General features: G+C 46.5%; 1 protein-coding gene across 1 annotated transcript in view; it reads left to right on the top strand.

Annotated features, from left to right (window-relative positions):
- Iqgap1 (IQ motif containing GTPase activating protein 1) overlaps nt 1-20,112 on the top strand; it is a 92,302-nt gene that overhangs the window by 21,034 nt on the left and 51,156 nt on the right. The window contains exons 3-6 of the mRNA XM_052159817.1: nt 11,797-11,953; nt 14,227-14,304; nt 16,096-16,172; nt 18,820-18,887. Coding sequence (XP_052015777.1) covers nt 11,797-11,953; nt 14,227-14,304; nt 16,096-16,172; nt 18,820-18,887 — 380 coding nt within the window. The remainder of the gene's footprint in view (nt 1-11,796; nt 11,954-14,226; nt 14,305-16,095; nt 16,173-18,819; nt 18,888-20,112) is intronic.

The raw sequence follows: 20,112 nt of genomic DNA on the forward strand, positions 1-20,112 counted from the left end.
CTATCAAACCCCTTGTCTAGTCCCTTCAACCCCAAAGGCTTTCCCTGGGCATCAGCCTCCCAGGAATCCTCCTGTGATACCCAATGCTTGCTGTCATAAGCTTGCTTCTCTCTCTCTCTCTCTCTCTCTCTCTCCTGCACCTGCCACACAGTCGGGTTTTCTCAGGTCGGTTTGCACACCGGGGGCGTGTGTGATGGTGGCTTAGTGGAGCCCAGTGTAGGGCTAGCTGACCGTATTTGGGAGGTTTTTAGCCGGGGTAATCCTGGCATGGAGTTCCACTGGGCAGGATGGGTGTGGTAGCTGAGTTTCTGCTCCTGGAGGAACTGATTCTCAGCGGTTGGGGCAGTCAGTTCCGGCATTGGTCGGTTCCCCCTCTGTATTGCACAGAGCTGGGAAACCACTGAAGTCATGTGCTCTGCAGAACTTGTTCGACTGGTTTCCTCTTCACAGACCCCTAATTCAGATTCCCACCCTGATTCTTTTCTGCATATGTTCTTGGTCCGGGCTTGTTTTAGCCTTACCACAGTAGCGTTCTGGGATAGTCACGTCTTTGTTTTGCTGGTGGCAGAATGGGTAGGGCAGAGAACTGAAAAATGTTATCAGTAGGACCAGGTAGACAAGTATTATGTAACCACCAAACTCAGCCTCTAGAAGATTTATTTCTGGGGATTGAGCTGTTTTTTATGCTCTCTCTCTCTCTATGCTCTCTCTCTCTCTCTCTCTCTCACACACACACACACACACACACACACATACACACACCACTCACAGATATATAACGATTACTTATTACCTCCCAGCTCTTGGTGTGTATGACCCCCACTCCTCTCCAACCTTAGGAGGTGTTAGGTGTCGTCCTGTCCGTGTTCAGACAGGAAAGGGAAGCCCAGCAGGGCAGATGTCGTCCTTCTTTCTCGTTCTTATTCCCTCCTCTCTTTTGTCAGGTATGGGTGGGGCATGTTCCCATCTCTGCTGGCTGCCACCTCCACTCCTCCGGGTCCTGCTTTCTCTGTTGTGTCCTCCATCTTTTGTTCTTTTCTCGTAGGCGTGCCTACATCTCCTCACAAGGCCTGAGCAAACACAGCCCTGTGCCTGGGCTCCCACCATCCCCGACGGATCCCCACTCCTTCCCCAGCTCTCCTGGCACTTCCCCTTTCTGTTTGTCGTCTCTTATCAACTCATACATGAGATCAATGGAAGCAGCATTCTGGACGCTGGCGTGATAGAGTCTGTCAGGTGGCTGCCCGCCAGCCGCACCTGAAAGGCAGTCCCCGCGAAGACAGCTGGGTGCCACCTCACAGGGCCTCAGGAAGGCCAGCTGAACTAATTTACTCTGTCCTCCCCCATCCCCTTCTCTCCCCCTCACTCTCTCCCTCTCCTCCTCTCTCTTTTCTTCTCTCCCTCTTCTCCTTCCTCTCCCCCAGGGTCTCTGTGTAGCCCAGGTTGCCCTTTAACTCAGAGATCCTCCTGCCTCTGCCTCAGTGGTGTAGGGATTGAGATTACTTTCTGCCGTGGTTTTGGACATGTGTCCTGAAGTCTCTGTATCAGGTGAAGCATCCTCAGAGATGGCCCTGCTGATGCCTTTGTTCAAGTCCAGCCCCTTTGGATTAGAAGCGAGCCCTTCTCTGGATCTGGGCCTCCCATCTCTCCTTGTCGTATCTGTGGGTTCAGTCCTGTGGGGCGCTCTTCTCTGGCTTGGTTCGTGTTGTTTGTTTTGTTTGTAAACTCTTGCACCCTGACTGTGGCTGGAAAACTTTTCTCTGCTTAAACTTGAAAACTGTCTGCTGCTTGCCCTTGCCACTTCCATGCCCAGTATTTCCTACTTTTCTGGTCACTGTGAGCTGACTCCTGCCCCTCCTGAGTCCCCTCCTGATCCCTCTATGGAAGGCCTCCTGGAGGAGTTTTTCAGTTTTTCATTTTCATTCTCTTTTTTACAGCATTTGACCATGGGGATGGCATCCAGATTCCTGGAGTGTTTCTCGTCCTTGATGGCCACCACATGATTCCCTCTTGATTTCTCTTACCACAGGGACTCTCCACCCCCAGGAGGTCCTGTCCCATGCTCTCTCTCCCTAGGCTTGTAGGCAGTGCCTGAGATCAGCTTGTGTTTCCAGGTGCCTGCAGGACAGGACGTCACTCTCTGGGTGGCTGTCCCCTTGACATTTCAGGTCCAGCATGCTCGAGTCACCCTGTCTCCCAACCCCCAGCCTCAGTACAGCTTCATCTCCTATTTAGTCATCCAGGCCCCAAGTCCCCAAGTCATTTTTTAAAAAAAAACAAAACTTTTCCTCTTTCCTTTTATAGAAGTTTCTGTAAGTTGCTATAGATGGCTTATGGTGCCAGATTTTTTTTTTTTTCTGGAATTGTGTGATAATGTGGGATTTTCCCACAAAGTGAATAATAAGTTATTATTTTTTCTATTTGGCAGTCTGGCAGATGGTGATATTATTACTTTAATTTGCATTTCATGGATGACTAGTAAGACTGAACGTTTTTATGTCAGCACTGGCTATTTCTATTTTTTATTTTATAAGTTGCCTGCTTGAGTTTCTGGCTCATTTTTTTTCCTATTTGTCATTTTAAATATTTAAAATGTATATATGTATAAATCCAGGAAAATGTTAGCAATTATTCTATATTTCTGTTTTACCTCTCCAGTTTATTTTTGTTGTTGGAATTTTATGTATGTATGTATGTATGTATGTATGTATGTATGTATTTATAAAGACCAGGTCTTGGCTATGTAGCTTTGGCTGGTCCAGAATTCACCATGTCAACCAGACTGGCCTTGAGCATAGAGGAAAAGGCATGGGCCACCATGTTTGTTGTTGTCAAATATTTGGGAGGGTGGCGGTTGGTAGTGGTTTTCTTTGTTTTTGTCCTTTTTAGAGGCAAGGTCTTGGTATATAGCCCAGGCTGGTTGGTCCTGCCTCAGCTCCTGAGTGCAGGATTGTAGTGAGGGCCACAGACATGCGCTATACTACCCTGCTTTGTTTGTTTATTTTTTATTTTCTGAGGTCAGCCTCTGCTTGCTCTGTAAGCCTGGAATCTGTAGGCCAGCATCATCACACCTGGGTAGATACTTTAACATTATTTCTTTTATTTGTTTAATGTGCATGTGAGTGTCTGGGTACGCATGTGCCATCTCCTCAGTGGAGAGCCAGCTGGGAAGTTGCTCCTCCTCTTCCACCGTGTGGGTCTGCGGCATTGGGCTCTGGCCTTTCATGGGGTCACGTACCTTCACCCCTGCGCTGTCCCACCTCATCTCCTTCCCTCTGATTTTTGCCTGTGTCCTCATGTCTGTAAACTCTTTTCCTCTTTAAGGTTATATAACTTCACATATATATGTATATTTATTATATATATGCACGCATGTGTATTTAAATCTCTAAATCAACTTTGGCTTTCATATTAATTGCAAAGCCTATGGTCAAAAGTTAGCTGTATGTTTTAGACATAGGACACTCGTTTATAATTCTTGAATTTAGGAGGCAGGGACGGGAGGATTGTGAGCTTGAAGTCAGCTCGGACTCTGTAGCAAGACCCTGTCTCAACATGCACCCTCATAAAGAATTTCTTAAAAATCATCTTGTAATTACCCCAGCGCTCGGTTTTCCTACTAATTATATCAGCAGCAGTCACCACGGTTCCATCCGTCCTCTCGGCTCTGCTTCGAGGGCTTGATCCGAGCGAGGCCTGTTGCTAAGTTCCTGAACCGAGCTGCTGCTGGCTTGAGGAAACTGCTCCGGAGCTTGAGCTGGTGTTGGCCAGCGAGTGAGTGTTCAGTAGGTTGTACCCATTACTGCCTCTGCAGGAAGGAGTGTGTTGTGGACTTGAGGGCTCTAGCGCCTCAGCTGTTGAGAGCATGCTCAGCTGCCACTGGTTTGAATCCCAGGATCAGTGTGGTGCTCCCTGTTGTAGGGAACGCTAGTCCCAGAGGATCCGACACCCTCTTCTGGCCTCCACAGACACTGCAGACACACAGTGCACAGTCATACATGCTGAATAACCACATGCATAATAGAAAAAAAGGCAGGTTTAAAGAAAGCAGTGTGAACTTGGGGTCATGCCAACCTAGGGTTGGCGTGAGCTGCCCAGTGGTCCCCTTGGGTACCTTTACGTCCAGTTCGTGAAGTGAGGCAACACTACTTACTTTTCTGAGATTGATACAAAGATCACATGTGAGCCGGGCGTGGTGGCACACGCCTGTAATCCCAGCACTTGGGAGGCAGAAGCAGGCGGATTTCTGAGTTCGAGGCCAGCCTGGTTTACAGAGTGAGTTCCAGGACAGCCAGGACTACACAGAGAAACCCTGACTCAAAAAACCAAAAAAAAAAACAAAAAACAAAAAAAACAAAAAAAAAAAAACCAAAAAACAAAAAAACACAACAACAACAACAAAGATCACATGTGGCAGTGCAGACATTTACTTTCAGAGCTGCCACATGGTATTAGATTTTTTTTGTTTTGTTTATATTGACAACAAGCCTTTCAGTCTAATACCCTGTGAAGTAGTTCCAGATCTGATAGAACTTCGAATAGGAGTGCACATTTAGGTTATGTGCAAGTAGTTTGAAGAGAAAATGATGACTATTTATACCCTTCGTGAGAGGAGGAACTCTACTTTCTATAAAAATGGCAATTTTGTCACTAAGCCGTATCTGTGTTTGAATCCTGATCACATGTAGGGTATTCTTAGATCATCACTTGGTATGATATTCTCTATACTTAAGGGAAAAAAAACCCTTTGTGTTCTGTTTGTTTGCTTGCTTTAAAGATAAGGTTTCTTTTGTAGCCCTGGCCGGCCTAGAACTCACTATGTAGACAAGGCTGGCCTTGAACTCGCAGAGTTCAATTTCATTCTACCTCCTGAGTACTGGGAGTGCAGGTGTGTGCTCCATGCCTGGAAGGAGGGTTCTATTTTAGTTTACAGTTTGAGGGTGCGGCCTGTCATGGCGACCAGAGTTTGAGGTCATACTGCAAGCTCAGTGAGTCGAGCGATGACCGCTGGTGCTCAGCTGGTGTCTCATTTTGGTCAGCCTGGGACTCAGCCTGTGAAGCGGTACTGCTCACAGTAGGGTGGGTCTGTCATCTCCGCTAACCCAGTTGAAAATTCCCTCACGGACATGCTCAGAGGCTGGTCTCCTTGTGGTTGTAGGTCTTGTGTCAGTTGGAGACTGTACAGAGATGAGTGAGAAGGATATTGGGGGTCCCACATGCCTGTCGATGCCAGGCGACATTTTGAGAGTGCTCTCTCCGTGCCAGGCGGTATTCCTAGCACTTGTGTCTACCGTTTCATCATCCAGAACACTCTGTGGACACATGCTATTATTATTCTTTTTACGAGAATACTTGAAGGAACTGGAATCATTGTACTTAACGGAAGTATCAAGTAGCAAGTGTGTGACTCACAGGAGGAAAAGGCACAGACATCTTTTAATCATCTGCCAAGCACTGTGCTAGACTGCAGTCGTAATCTTACTGAATTCTTAACAACAAACCTATTTGGAGGTTTTGCTACTGCCCTCTGTTAGCAAGTGAAGAGCAGAGGGTCATGGCACAGGTCTCTGTAAACCACCACATAACCCTCACTAGCACTGAGGAGGACCACAGGTTTGAGGCCCGACCTTGGCCACACAATGAGACTCCGACTTAAAACAAAAGTCAAGAGGAGGAGGACTGGTTAGGCGCTGGCTGTCTTGTTAAGTTCACAGGTAGTGCTGGTCACGTGACACCCTCAGTCTTACGTCCTGTTCCAGAAGGCAGCCTGAGTGACCCTCAGAAAGCTGGTGCTGGTGTTGCAAGCCTTCTGGCTACCAGTGTCCAGAGAGGAGATGCTTCCCTCCAATGTCTTTGATCTCTGCTGTGGCATTGGCGTAGCCTCCTGCTGATGCTTCGCCTGAGCTGTTTTGGGAACATTGGTTGAGGCATCATTGGGTTGGGGAGAAAATTTTTCATTGGCTGATGAATTTATCTTTTATGCATGATTAATTTTTTTTTTACCACTTATTTATTCCCCATTTACTTATCTGTATTTTACAGTGCTGGGAATTGAACATAGGTCCATAAGCAGGCTATGCACTCAACTGCTGAGGCACAGATACTAACTTTTAAATGTATCTTAAATGCATTTATAATTAAATTAATAATGCCTAAATTAAAAGGAGTATTACATGTATTTATTCATGTGTTTATTTAGGGAAAAGGTGCGTGTGCGCGTGTGTGTAGGTAAGAGGGTAGCTTTTTTTGGGGGGGTTTTTCGAGACAGGGTTTCTCTGTATAGTCCTGGCTGTCCTGGAACTCACTCTATAGACCAGACTGGCCTCGAACTCAGAAATCCGCCTGCCTCTGCCTCCCAAGTGCTGGGACTAAAGGCGTGCGCCACCACCGCCCTGCCAGAGGGCAGCTTTTAAGAGTGGTTCTTCACCGAGTCCTGAGGATCAGAGGTTATCAGGTTTGGTGGCAAAGCGCCTTCACCCACTCTGCCCTCTTGCCAACCCTAACTGCTGTATATTATAAGAGAGTTTCGCGTCTGAGTTGAGAATTATTGGTGGTTCTGCTGTTGGGCTGAACTGTCTAAAGCAGTTAAGGAACAGGCCATGGAGTGTTCCCAGCCTTTTCCCCCTGCATGGGGTTTGTGACCCTTCCCTCTGTTTAGACACCCTGCGGTGCCCAGGTCTGGTGGCAGGCGTCCTGGTGCATGGTATCAGCAACAGTGGTGCCCTGTGGGAAGAGTTCCAAGCTAAGAGCTGGGTTATCTCTGCCACTCAGCAGCAGTGACCTCGGATAAGTCATTCATAGTTTGTAAATGAGGGATTGTGCAAATAAGGTACAACCTCGGAGCAGCCTCTTGGACAATCAAATGTTTACATGTGTGAGGGCTGGAGAAATGGCTCAGTGGTTAAGAGCAGTTGCTACTCTTGCAAAGAGCCCTGGTTCAGTTCCCAGCACCAACCCGGCAGCCAACAACCATCTGCAACCCCAGTTCCGGAGAATCTATGCCAGGCCTTCTTCTTAACCTCTGTGGTACCTAGCACACACATGGCACCCGTATGTACAAGCAGGTAAAACTCATACACATAAAACAACCGAAAGTGGGCAGTGGTAGCACATGCCTTTAATCCTAGCACTTGAGAAGCAGAGGCAGAGGCAGAGGCAGAGGCAGGTGGATCTCTGTGAGTTTGAGCCCAGCCTGGTCTCAGAGAGTTCCAGGACTGCCTAAATGAACCTTGTTTCAAAAGATGAAAACATCATCATCATGAACAACCACAAAATATTAAAAACTATTTCCTGTTTCAATGTTTAAAACATCTTTTTGGTTTTGCTGGGGATTAAACCCTGGGCTTGGCATATTCTGAGTCTGTGTTCTATCTTATAAGGCTCTCTCCTCAGAATCAGTTCTAACACTGTGCACAGAGATATTCTTGCAGAATTATTAATGGTTAGAAATGTTTATCCATTTGTAAACATGAATGCTAATAAAAGTGACCAACCCCTTGGTGGACTCCTTGTTTAACTTAAAAGTCCTGAGAAACTCCATAACAGCATGGAGAACAGTCATACAGTTTTGAAAAGTGTTGAATGATATTCTTTAATGTTTATTCTGTGTTCAAAACCAAACACCCCAAAGAACAAAATCCAAGGGATCTGTGCTAACACACACTCACTGGTGTCTCTCAGACTCTAAGACTCTGACGTGACAGCAGAAGAAGGGATTTCATGTGAGCTGTAGAAGACTGATAAGGGGGTATGATGTTTTTAGAATTAGAGTCCAGAGGTTGAACATAAAACTTAGAATAGCATGGCAAAGTCTGGTGTTGTACACTTGCGGTTGCAGTGCATTGGAGGCAGAGGCAGGGAGATCCTGTGTTTGAGGCCAGTCTGATTCTGTTGGTCAGTCAGTCAATCAATCAATTAATCATCAATCAATCAATTCTGTTGGTCAGTCAATCAACCAGTCAGTCATAATATCAAGGCACTGTACTTAAAATTAACATTCAAAATTGGAGTAATATAGTATGCTGGCTGGTTTTATGTCAACTTGACACAAGTTATAGTCCTTTTGTAAGAAAGAACCTGAACTGAGAAAATGCCCCACCAGATTAGTCTGTGGGCAAGCCTGTGGTACATTTTCTTCGTTGAAGATTGGTGTGAGGGGGCCCAGCTCACTCTGGGTGGTGTAACCCTTGGGCTGGTGGTCCTAGGTGCTGTAAGAAAACTGATCGGGCAAGCCATAAGGAGCCAGGCAGTTAGCAGCACTCTTAGCTGGCCTCTGCCCCACTTCCTGCTTCTAGGTCCCTGGTCTGAGTTCTTGCCCTGACTTCTCTCAGTAGTGGTAAAATAAACCCTTCCTCCCCAAGTTGCTTTTGGTCACATTTTATCACAGCAATAAAAAGCAAACTAAGATGCACAGAACCCTACTTTTCCTAGATCTGATTTATTTTATTCTCAGAAACAAACCCTTGAGGAATAGCTGACTCGAAGGTGAGCAGATATGTGGTGGGTGTGGTCCATACAATAGTTGGAAGCAGTGCCTGCATTTTCCTCTTTCTATCCTGGTTTCTGCCTCTGCTATCCAGTCACGAAATCACAGTTGGCTTTTCTCGCTCAGGTTTTTGGGTGCTGTGTCTAGTATCCTACCTTACTGCAGGAAACTTGTAAGTGTAGGCATTAATCAGGGCTGTTTTATAGCCATTGGACCATGGAGGGCAGAGACAAAAGGTTGTAGGAGATCACATAAGTCAGTCCCGTCTTTTATTTTTCAATTTGGTCTAGTAACTTCAAAGAGGAGGAAGATCTCATCACCTAAGGGCACTGTCTCTCTGACTTGGGCAAATGAGTCCACTGTGTTATTATCCACAGTCTGCCCTGTGGATTGACATCTTATCGGGCAAAGGATAGATATTTTTCTTTGTCTATTGTGTGCTGCTTTTGACTTAAGCTGTTGTTGTGAGACTTGTTCCTGTTAATGAGAACCCAAGTTAGACGTCCCCTGAGAGCTGGGGTTGCCAGCAGCTGTCTGTCAGAATGACCTTATTCACCCTCCTCTCCCCACACTGGCTTCTGAGACAGGGTCTCTCTACATAGCCTTGGCTATCCTGGAACTCAGTATGTAGACCAGGCTGACCTTGAACTCACAGAGATTTACCTGCTTCTGCTTCCCAAGTTAGGGATCAGAAGCGGGTGCCAACCCGACTGGCCATCCATTTTCTTTTTAGCAGTAAAGTTTTAGAAAGAAAATAATGTGGCATGTCCTTTGTCACCAGCTCTTCCCTGTCCCAGCACCTGCTGTTTCCGTATGGTTCTTAGGCTCCAGTGAAGACTTAGTTTGAATTTTATAGCCTTGGTAGATTGGTGACTAATTTAGTTACCATTATAATTCTTCTGGAAAACTTGATTCTTTATTATGATGGTTGGAAGGAAAATCAGAAGAAAGGTTGTTGCCATTGTGTTTGGGAGTCAAGCAGAGGTCCTCTGGTCCCTCCAGGTGTCCATCCAGCCTTCACTTCATGACCTACTGTGTGTCAGACAGCACTGGTGTGCTAAAAGAGATTCAATTTGAAAATAAAACTGGCTGACTGGTCTATAGTATTTGAGGGGTAAAAAGGAGAGTTGTTTTATTTATTTTTTGTGTGTATGAGTACTTGCCTGCATGTATGTATATATGTACATCACTATATGTACACATGTGCCTAGTGTCCGTGGAGGTCAGAAAGTAGGTTTTGGATCCTCTGGGACTGGAGTTACACATGGTTGTAAGCTGCCTGTGGGTGTTAGGAGTTCAGCCCAGGTCAGCAGCTGCTGGACACCTTTGTCTTTTAGTGTTGAGGAGGTACTGGGCCCTGAACTGAGGACCTGGAGCCTGCTAGGAAACTGTTGTACCACCGAGCCACACCCCACCGAGCCACACCCCACCGAGCCACACCCCACCGAGCCACACCCCACCGAGCCACACCCCCACCGAGCCACACCCCCACCGAGCCACACCCCCACCGAGCCACACCCCCACCGAGCCACACCCCCACCGAGCCACACCCCCACCCACTTTGGCTCTTAATGTAAACATCTATGGGTGCAGTCACAATGGGTTCCTACAGTCTTGAGTACTCTGGTGGCTGAGGCAGGAGGATTGCTTGAGCTCAAGAATTGAAGCTAGCAGGACCCTGGACTCTAACAAAACAAAAACCTCCAACCAAAACAACAAATAAAAATTCTTGTGCTGCCACACTTTATAAAGCTTATTTTTACTTACTGTGACCCTTTTCACTTGGTTTTTCACACATTTCTGACTTTGGTTCAGCAGATCAAGCAGCATCTGATGTTTGGATTTCTTCCCAGTATGGAGAAGAGTATGAGGATAATGCTAGCCATCATAACTTGAGGGAATAATTTTAAGCTATGAGTTCTTACTCCAGGTTCATAAAGTCAAGGAAAGAATTTAAATATATGAACATTTGGAATGTGCTCTCTGTAGCTTCTCTTGGAGATGCAAGAGACTCTGGCGAAAGTGGTTAAAGGGCTTGTTATCACCCGTGATGATCTGAGTTCAAGCCAGGGTGGTGGTGGGGACACACCATGGAAGGCGGGAACAGACTCCAGCAAGTTGTCTCCTGCCATCTACTTATGCGCCATGGCATGTGCTGCTCACACACACACACACACACACACACACACGCGCGCGCGCGCGCACGCACACACATGCACACTCACGCATGCACACACAGGTAAGCACGCACATGCACACACTTGTACACATGCACACATTTACAGACATGTGTATTTATTTTAAGTGTTAAAAAAATGAAAAGAGGAGCCAGGCGTGGCGGCACACGCCTTTAATCCTAGCACTTGGAAGGCCAGCCTGGTCTATAGAGTGAGTTCCAGAACAGCCAGGGCTACACAGAGAAAACCCTGTCTCAAAAAAAACAAAACAAAAACAAACAAAAAAAATGAAAAGAGGTTAAAAATCATTGCTATGAACAATTTTAGTTATCTGCATTTCTGTTAGAAATTTGTGTTTGCGGGGCTGGAGAGATGGCTCAGCGGTTAAGAGCACTGACTGCTCTTCCAGAGGTCCTGAGTTCAATTCCCAGCAACCACATGGTGGCTCACAACCATCTGTAATGGGATCCGGTGCCCTCTTCTGGTGTGTTTGACAGCTTCAGTGTACTCATATATATAAATAAAACAAATGAATCTTTAAAAAAAGAAAGAAAGAAATTTGTGTTTGACTTTCACTCCCTGTCCCTGAGCTCTTGAGTTCAGTTTCCAGGAAAAGCTTCCATTTCCCTTCACATAGCCTCGTCTTTCCTGTCGCCAAGAAGCCCCTTGAAAACAATTCCAAAAAAATAAATGGCAAAAGAGGGAAAGAGAACTTGTTCTTTAAGAGAAGGCTTGCTATTTACTTTTTCCTTGGGAGTTTCCTCCTTCAGTATTTTAGCTGATGGACAGTCAAAAGCAGCCTTAGTGCCTGAGCCTAGAAGGCCACCGCCCTGAAAAAGCCATCAGTGACAGCTAGTAAGTGGTTGGGACGTGGCTTCAGTTGCAGGTGGATTTCCCCAGCCTTGCTGAGAGAAGACATGAGATAGCAAGGACGTGGAGGCAGAATTTGAGGTTCACGGAGCAGCCCCACACTGGTGGGGAAGGTGGCTTCCGTCCTCAGCTTAAGGTCCCAGCTACAGCCGGGAAGCCCGCCCAGCAGTGCCGAATGTGTCCAAGACTGTCCTTACGTCTGGTTCAGGAGGACAGAAATGAAAATCCACAAAGGCTCAATGACCGTCATCTTGTCTCGTGCAGGTGGATGGAAGCCTGCCTGGGGGAGGACCTGCCGCCCACCACAGAGCTGGAGGAGGGCCTTAGGAATGGCGTCTACCTTGCCAAACTAGGGAACTTCTTCTCTCCCAAAGTGGTGTCCCTGAAGAAAATCTATGATCGTGAGCAGACCAGATACAAGGTGAGTCCTTTGCTTGGTGCTTAGAATAGTTCTGTGAGCGGGAGAGGGTTAGCACGCATGTTCTGTGCGGCATCTGTGGAAAAATCCATGCAAAGTATGTGCTTGTTTTAAACAAAGCTCCGCCCTTGAGAACCCCTGGGTGATGGAGCAGCAGAGAGCCCCGCCCTTGAGAAGCCCAGGGTGATGGAGCATCACAGAGCGAATGCTTTGGGAAATGGTGTCAGTGGTTCTGGTGGCATGCTTCTGACAGAATTTCTAGAATTTCTCAGCCCTGGATGATTTATTTCTTCATTCTTAGAAAGTAGAGGAAGTGACTGGGGGAATTACCATTGTCACAGAGAACTAGGCACTGCAGGGTACCTGTGATGGCTTTGGGAAAATCCCCCCTGCAATGCTGGAGGAGGTCAAGATAAAATGGGAAAGAGACTTAATTTCAAGAAGCTTAAGTGAGCGAGTAGACTGAGTCCTGTGGCCATCCCTGAGGAGGATGGCTGTGGGGCTGAGGACCAGATTTCCCGTCTCTAGAGCTCCCCATGCCCCTGACTTAGTGTGAAGGGCAGCAGAAGAAGGATTACTGTGGCCCGCAGTTTCCGGGGTCTGGGGTCAGTTCGCTCTGGTCTTTCTTGGCTGTAGCAGGGAGCAAAGCTCACAAGACCCACCTCATGGTGGCTGAGAAGGAAGGGGAGTCGGGGAAACAGACTGAACAAGTGGCCCCACCCCCACCCATCTGGTCAATCAGCTATGAACTCAATCAGTGCATCAGTCATTGGTGATGTTAGGACCCTCATCACATTACAGTCACCTCTTTGTACTATTAGCTGGGGACAAACAAAACAAAACCCCTTAGGAATCTTAGAGGACATTCTAGATCCAAACCATGAAATCTTAAACAGAAGCAACTCCTCCCCCCCAAGCCCCCACCGCCACCACAGTGTTTCTCTGTGTAGCCCTGGCTGTCCTGGAACTTGCTCTGTAGACAGGACTGGCCTCATACTCAGATATCTTCAGGCCTCTGTTTCCTGAATGTTGGAATTTAAGGTAAAAACCACCATGCCTGACTAGAAACTTCTTACAAATGAAAGACTTAATATTTTGAATTTTAAGTAAACAATTATGATAACGACATCTTTAGAGCTGTTCCCCGCCTTCCCCTTTCCTGCAGCAGGGTCTCACTTGTTTTATCCCTGGCTAACCCAGAACTTACTATGTTGGCCCGGAGCTCACAGAGGGCTGCCTGCCTCTGTCTCCTGAGTGCTGGGGTCACAAGCATGCACCACCACTGCCCCCGGCACTGGAGCTGTTCTGTGGATAGCACAGCTGCCCATTAATGCAGAGGAGAGGTTTTCTTGTCTCACTTTGTAACCCTGGCTGGCCTGGAATTTGTGACAATTCTGCTTTTGCTTCCTGAGTGACACAGGTATATGCCATCATATGCAACCTTATATTAAATTTTTAAAAATAATTTTCAGCAGTGGTTTCTTTAAAAATGTATATCTATATCTATCTATATCTAGATACATATCTAGATATATCCCTTTGTAGATGGACATGGTGACACAAGCCTTCGATTCCAGCACTCAGGTAGCAGAGGCAGGCGGAGCTCTGAGTTTGAGGCCAGCCTGGTCTACAAAGAGTAGAGTTCCAGGACAGCCAGGACTACATACCCTGTCTCACAAAAAAACAAACAAACAAACAAACAAACAAACAAAAAAACCCCAAAAAACCAAAAAATCATGTATATTCCTTTATCTCTTTGTAAATCAATCTTGCCCCAAACTAATAGACGTAGGGGTTGGGGCTGTAGCTCAGAGGGTGCAGCTTTTGACTCGCATGTGTGGGTCCTGGGTTTGATACCCAGTACTGATTTAAAAACAGGCAGATGGGCATTTGCAGGAGATTATTTCTGGGTACATTATGAAAACCCCGACTGATGGGCTGTTTCTGCCCCAGCCCCACACTAGCCCACGTGGTTTGTGTGTGCACCGTTTCATCAAGATAGACAAGTGCCTCAGAGTGCAAGGCTGAATGACTTGCCCACGGGCACAGTAGATGTCCACGCCCAGGTTTCAGATACTGTGACTCCAGAGACCAAGCCGTAAAGCGCATCGCTGAGGGAGGCTCTCCGGGCAGTTGCTAAGTGAGAGGAGGGCAGAGTGTAGCTTCCTGGTGCTGAGGTGAAAGTGTAATGATGCTTAAGGGAGGCGTGGGTAGCGGTTCACAAGTGCATTTACACGGCACCTGCCAACAGTGCGATGCCCTGTGCTCTCTTGCAGGCTACCGGCCTGCACTTCAGACACACGGATAACGTGATTCAGTGGCTGAATGCCATGGATGAGATCGGATTGCCTAAGGTAACCACTGGTGCTGCGCTACTGCCGGTTTAGGCCTGATCGCGCTCGTTTAACCTGCAGAATTATTCTACAAAGCACTCAGCGGTCCGCCTGTCCTTCCTCTGTCCCTCCCTCCATTCATCCTTCCCTTACTTTACTCATCTCTGTTGTTTTTGAGATAGTAGCTCAAGCTCAAACTGTACTCCAGGCCGGCTTGGAACTCAAAATGCTCCTGCCTCAGCTTCCAGGTCACTGGCTTTATAGGCACAGAGGCCCGTGCTGGCTAATTTTCACCTGCTCCTTCTTCTTCTTCTTCTTCTTCTTCTTCTTTTTTTTTTTTTGTTGTTGTTGTTGTCGAAACACTTTATTCAGAGGCTTAGGGACAGGTTGTGGAAGTCCATGCTGTCTGCTGTCCTGCGCAGGGCAGACCTTAGAGATCTCCCCGTCACTAAGAGCCACCTGCTCCTTCTTAATGATAAGAGTTCTTGTCAGTTTGATTCAGGAAAAGAATGTTTCTTTTATATTTGTTCTTTTTCCTTGGTAAGGAAATACTTTTCATTGCTGTGGTGGGATTAGGTGGTAGTTTTATTCTCTTAGACTTCCCTGTGGAGCCCAGGTTTTTTGGTAACTGAAAAAGAATAAGGATACAAGGGGCTGGAGTGACAGCTCAGTGGTTAAGAGCACTGACTGCTCTTCCGAAGGTCCTGAGTTCAAATCCCAGCAACCACATGGTGGCTCACAACCATCTGAAATGAGATCTGATGCCCTCTTCTGGTGTGTCTGAAGACAGCTACAGGGTACCCACATATATGAAATAAATGAATCTTAAAAAAAAAAAAAGAATAAGAATAAGACAGCGAGCTGTGGGTGTCTAGCGAGTGATGGAGTCCCAGTGCTCGGTGCCTGGTGCTCAGCGCAGTACTGAGATAGCTCTTTCTTCATTATGCCCGTGTCTGTACAGTGCTGAGATAGCTCTTCATTACACCCGTGTCTGTTGAGCTGACTCAAATGCGGAGCGCAGTCTGTGAGAGGCCGGCCACTTCCTCAGTACAGGCTTCCGAGTGCTCTGTCAAGGGGACGTTGAGATTTCAGTCCCACAAATGTCAGGAAATGCACTGCACCAAGTTGCTATGGTTACCTGGCCTTTCTGTGCACCGTTTTCTGTAATGTAAATGCATGCTAGTATGAACTACTATACTGTGTGCCTGTGACTTCCTGCCTTTCCTACAGTGTTGTCATCTATGAGTGATGACAGTTTAGCGTCCTTTGAGTGGTATTTTGAGCGTGTTTATGTTTGCCGTTGCTAGGGGTCTTTTTGTTTGTTTTGTCTTATTTTGTTTTGTGGTGGCACTAGAGAACAGCCCAGGCCTTCATCCAGGCCCTCTCCAAGCATTCTCCATTCATCTGAAATGCCTCTTACCCACCCACCATCCCAGCAACCTTGTGGCCTGTTTCTCCAGCCTCCTTCTCCCCAGGAGTCAGCAGAGCCTGGTCCTGCCTCCTGTGCGCTCTCTAAGCTCTGCTTTTAACCTTCGCTCCAAAGCTAGGGTCCATCCTTGTCCCACTCGCCAAGTCCCCACTTGTCTGGCTTTGAACGCAATAGCAGTCGTCTGATTTCACCCTTCTTTGCTACCTTGTTTTCTGTTGTTTTCCGGGATTCCTTCTCAGCCTTGCAGAGAGCTCTGGGCTCTGTCCTGCGTACTGCTGTGTTCAGGAAGATCTTTTCTGAGGCCTGGTCTGAGTAAAGGTCTTTATTCTTTTCCAGATTCTTCTAACCAAACCATTTAGTCTACTTCTTTGATTTCTTCCTAGATTTTTTACCCAGAAACCACAGATATCTATGACCGGAAGAATATGCCAAGATGTATCTACTGTATCCATGCCCTCAGGTAACCAGGCCTTCTTAGCAAAATAAGTCACCTAAGGATAACTACTCAGTCCACTGTTTGGTTTTTTTGTCTTTGTTGTAAGAATGAAAGGGGTTTTACATCAATTTCAGGATTTTCTAATGGAATAGAAGGCTATTATCCTTACCGAAACACCTGTGTTTTTCTAGGCAGCAGAGAGAAAGGATTTGTTTATTCCCATAATATATTATTGTTGCAGAAACATGGTATAATCTTTCTTTTTTTTCTGGCACCTCTCTGAACTTTGCATCTTAATCAGGGCGTGGTGTCCTTTATCCAGTCAGCCGTCTAGGACCTTCCATTGTTTTTTGTTCATTCATTAAGTAATTTTTATACCAACACAAATATGATAGGAGGTAAAGTATCATTTCATGGAAAATGACTTAATTTCACGTTCCCACTTCTTAGAACCATCAGAGTACTGAATTAGCAGGAGACAGTGCTGTGTCTGAAGAGAGGGTGGGGGAGAGGAAGACAGACACTTGGTAGTTGGGAATGGTGGTATAATGTATTATCAGACTCCCTCACGGCTCTAAGACTGAGGAAGGTTGGGGAGGAAGTGGGACATGAGGGTGAGATTCGTTTGCTGGGATTCCCCTTGCTATGTAGCCTCGTGTGTGTGTGTGTGTGTGTGTGTGTGTGTGTGTACTCAATGTTAATATTATGAGTGAAACAGATAGCATGGACCTGTAAGAAGCCTCTTATCTCAAGTCCAGGACCTCACACCATGCTAAGCATACCTTCTGCCACTGAACTGCCGTCTCAGGACTTCTATGGCACTTGGGCTAGCACCTTGGTATCACCAGCATCATTGTAAGAATGCAGAACAGCAACTGCAGGTGACTAGAACATCTCTGTGTTAAAAGCATAACAAATTCAAATGGTTATGTCTGAGCCAAATCCTGATTAATTCTCAGCATTGTGATTGGCTTGGCTTGCTGAGGTCTGTCTGTGGTGATAACCTTGTGAAGGCCATGTCTACAATGGCTGTCTGAACTTGGCAAGCACGAAGCCCAAGCTGGCAGAATTCCTCTCTGCTCCCTCTGTAGCCTCTGATATAGCCTGGGTCCCAAGCCCTCAATTCTTTGAAATACAGATGAGGAGTTCCTGTGCCTTCCTAAAGATGGGATCTGGGGACAAAGGGAGGAAGTTGGCCATTGTTCTCCCTGCTCGCGCACATGCAGTCTGTGCTTAGAGAGCACATACAGAGCAGAGTGTTCTGGCTTGGGATTCAAGGTTTCTTTCCTGGTGTTTTCCTGAAAGGTAAATTGGCAGCCCTCGATAGTATGTAGGAAGAGGCTGTTAACTACTGAGGGCCTCAGTGGCAGCTCTCAGGAGACTCCCACCTCACGGCTGTGTGGCCACCCTCTTCCTCTGTACCAGCAGTAACACAGGACCCCGCCCTGACTTTCAGGGAGCGCTGGGCGTCTTACCCACACCTGGCCATGCAGAGCTCTAACTCCTGGGCCCTAACTGGTGGCACTCGGTTGTTTTGTGCCTGACATTCCATTTTCTGGGGTGTTTGTGCTTCCCTAACTTTTCCTGAAGATCTTTACACTTCTGCGAACTGATGCTAGCCTGGAGTTAGAAGGATCAATGTTCTAGGTCATCCTCGGCTACATAGTGAGTTCCAAGCCAGCTAGGACTGGCCTGTGAGACCTCACCACCACCAGAAAGCAAACTGAAATAAAACCCCACTGATTTTGGTGTTAAATAGGCCCATAATACCCCACCTTACATTAAGAAAAATAAAAACCCTTCATGGTGTGAAAATTGAGTTTAAGTTAGTGTGAGTTCATTTGTTGCTAAAACCTGGTAAGAATTAACTGAGATTATCTAGAATATCTACAGGCATAGTTATTTTGGAAGACACCGGGCTTTATAGATTAGCTGCAAAATTGTGGCTGACCCTGTGGTACTTTAAAATTTATTTGAAGATTATTTTATTTTGCGTGCACACAAGGGTGTGCAGGTGAGGTTCATGACATAGTTTACAAGAGTCATTCGGGATCCTTGTTTGTTTCTGTGTCTTGCTGAGTCGCTGTCTGTAAGGTCGACTGAGCTCTTCTAATTCATTGATTCTGATCTGCTTGAGCTCCAGGGCCAACCCAGCAACAGAGACTTACAGACAGTTCTCTCTGCAGGATGGGTTGGTGAGATTTGTCTTTCCCCTCCTGGAGCTTAGAGTCTAGAGTCTTTTTATTCTCTAAAGAACAAAGATTAGTGAAATAGCTTGTACTTTATTTTAAAGTCTTAATTAACCTGCGTGGAGCTTCTGTGTCAGTAACAGGAATTTTCACTGAAGCAAGAGTCGCTGGCTGAGTCATTTTCGTGAGGCTTGTTTAAAATGTCTTATTACCTAAAACTTATAGTGCGAAGGCCTCACTGGTGTGAACGTCATGCTAATATACATAACATGATATTATATTAACATCAGCTTTGGGCCATAATTCCGACTTGAAATTCCAATCTAAGGAGCTCTTTCATCCCATTGTGCCTCTCACTGTGACACAAAAGTCTGCGAGGGGGCCCTCGCTCCTCAGAGCTCCTCTTCCCAGTCTCAGCCCTCCACCCGAGCTGCAGCTGCTGTGGCACGAGGCCTCACTCTTTGCACGTTGGTGTCTTCTAGTTTGTACCTGTTCAAACTGGGCCTGGCTCCTCAGATTCAAGACCTGTATGGAAAGGTTGATTTCACAGGTAAGGAGTTTCAGAGGCTTGTGGAAAATGCATGACTCATTTGATGATCGTTTGGAAAGTTCAACAGTACCTGTCTTGAAGGAGAAGGGCTCTAGGAAATGCTCCCGCGGGAAAGGTGGGAGGAGCATGGACGATCAGCCCTTTTAGTGTGGTGGGACGAGCATGCACCTGGGAGTGCACTCTGCTCTCGCATGTGCGGCTGGCTGGCGGATTTAGGGTTTTTATATGTAGTTTTGTGTGCGTGTCAACTATTTGAGAATAGTGACATCTAAGACATACGATGTGGGGCTGACGTTAGCCGTGTACGGGTTGTTTAAAGAGCTTTATAACTAGTACCTGTTGGGGAAGAATTAAGGGGCAAGACTGGGGAGTGAGGTGACTTGGAAACATGCTTAGTTATATCAAAGTCTAAGCTTGTTTGGTCCATATTTCCTGTGTATTGTAAGTATGATAAAATACCTTATGGAGAGCAGCTTTGGAGACTGGAGTGGAGAGTCAGACAGTGAGGAAGGGACTGATAGCAGACGCCCAGCAGAAGCACGTGCCCCAGAGGCTGTATTGTAAGGCTAGAACTAGAAGACTTGGTGGGTACGGCTTTCTCCGAGAGCTAGCTGTGAGGATTACAGGTGCTATCAGAATAACCGTAACCCTTTCCACGAATGGTGTTTCCTGTGACCTAGGGACTTCCCACTCAGACCCCCCTCTTAAAGGGTTCTGTGCCTCTCAGAACCCCACAGTGAGGACTGAGCCTCTAACAGGGGCCCTTGTGAGATAAGCCACATTCCAAGACGTAGCATTTTGTGTGTTTGCTATGGTCAGACTTGAAGAGATGGAGGCCAGGGGAGAGAATGGACAGTGGTGACCTGGTCAGAAGTAGGGGTCAGATCTCTCTACTGCTCATTATTTTCTGGGTCTTGGAGTTTGAAATTGGTAGTATTTTATCTATAATGTTTTTCCTTCCAGGAAACTCATTTACTAGACTCAGGGGAAAGGTCAAAGCCTCCTTTATCATTTGGCTTTCTGCCTGGGAAAAGAACTTGAGTAGCAGCTAGTGATTTGGATAATAGAGACTGAGAGAGTGGATTGTGACTTAGTCACTGAGCTCCCCTTAAAGCCTCTGTTCATCTGTAGAGCACTGTAGGGAGGCCTGGAAGTAGCAGTTCTTAAAAACTATGGCCCCTGGGTCTTTTTGCCTTATCGTTATGTTTGATGCTATTGGTAATAG

This window comes from Apodemus sylvaticus, chromosome 1 (genome assembly GCF_947179515.1).
Source record: "Apodemus sylvaticus chromosome 1, mApoSyl1.1, whole genome shotgun sequence".
Classification (NCBI taxonomy): domain Eukaryota; kingdom Metazoa; phylum Chordata; class Mammalia; order Rodentia; family Muridae; genus Apodemus; species Apodemus sylvaticus.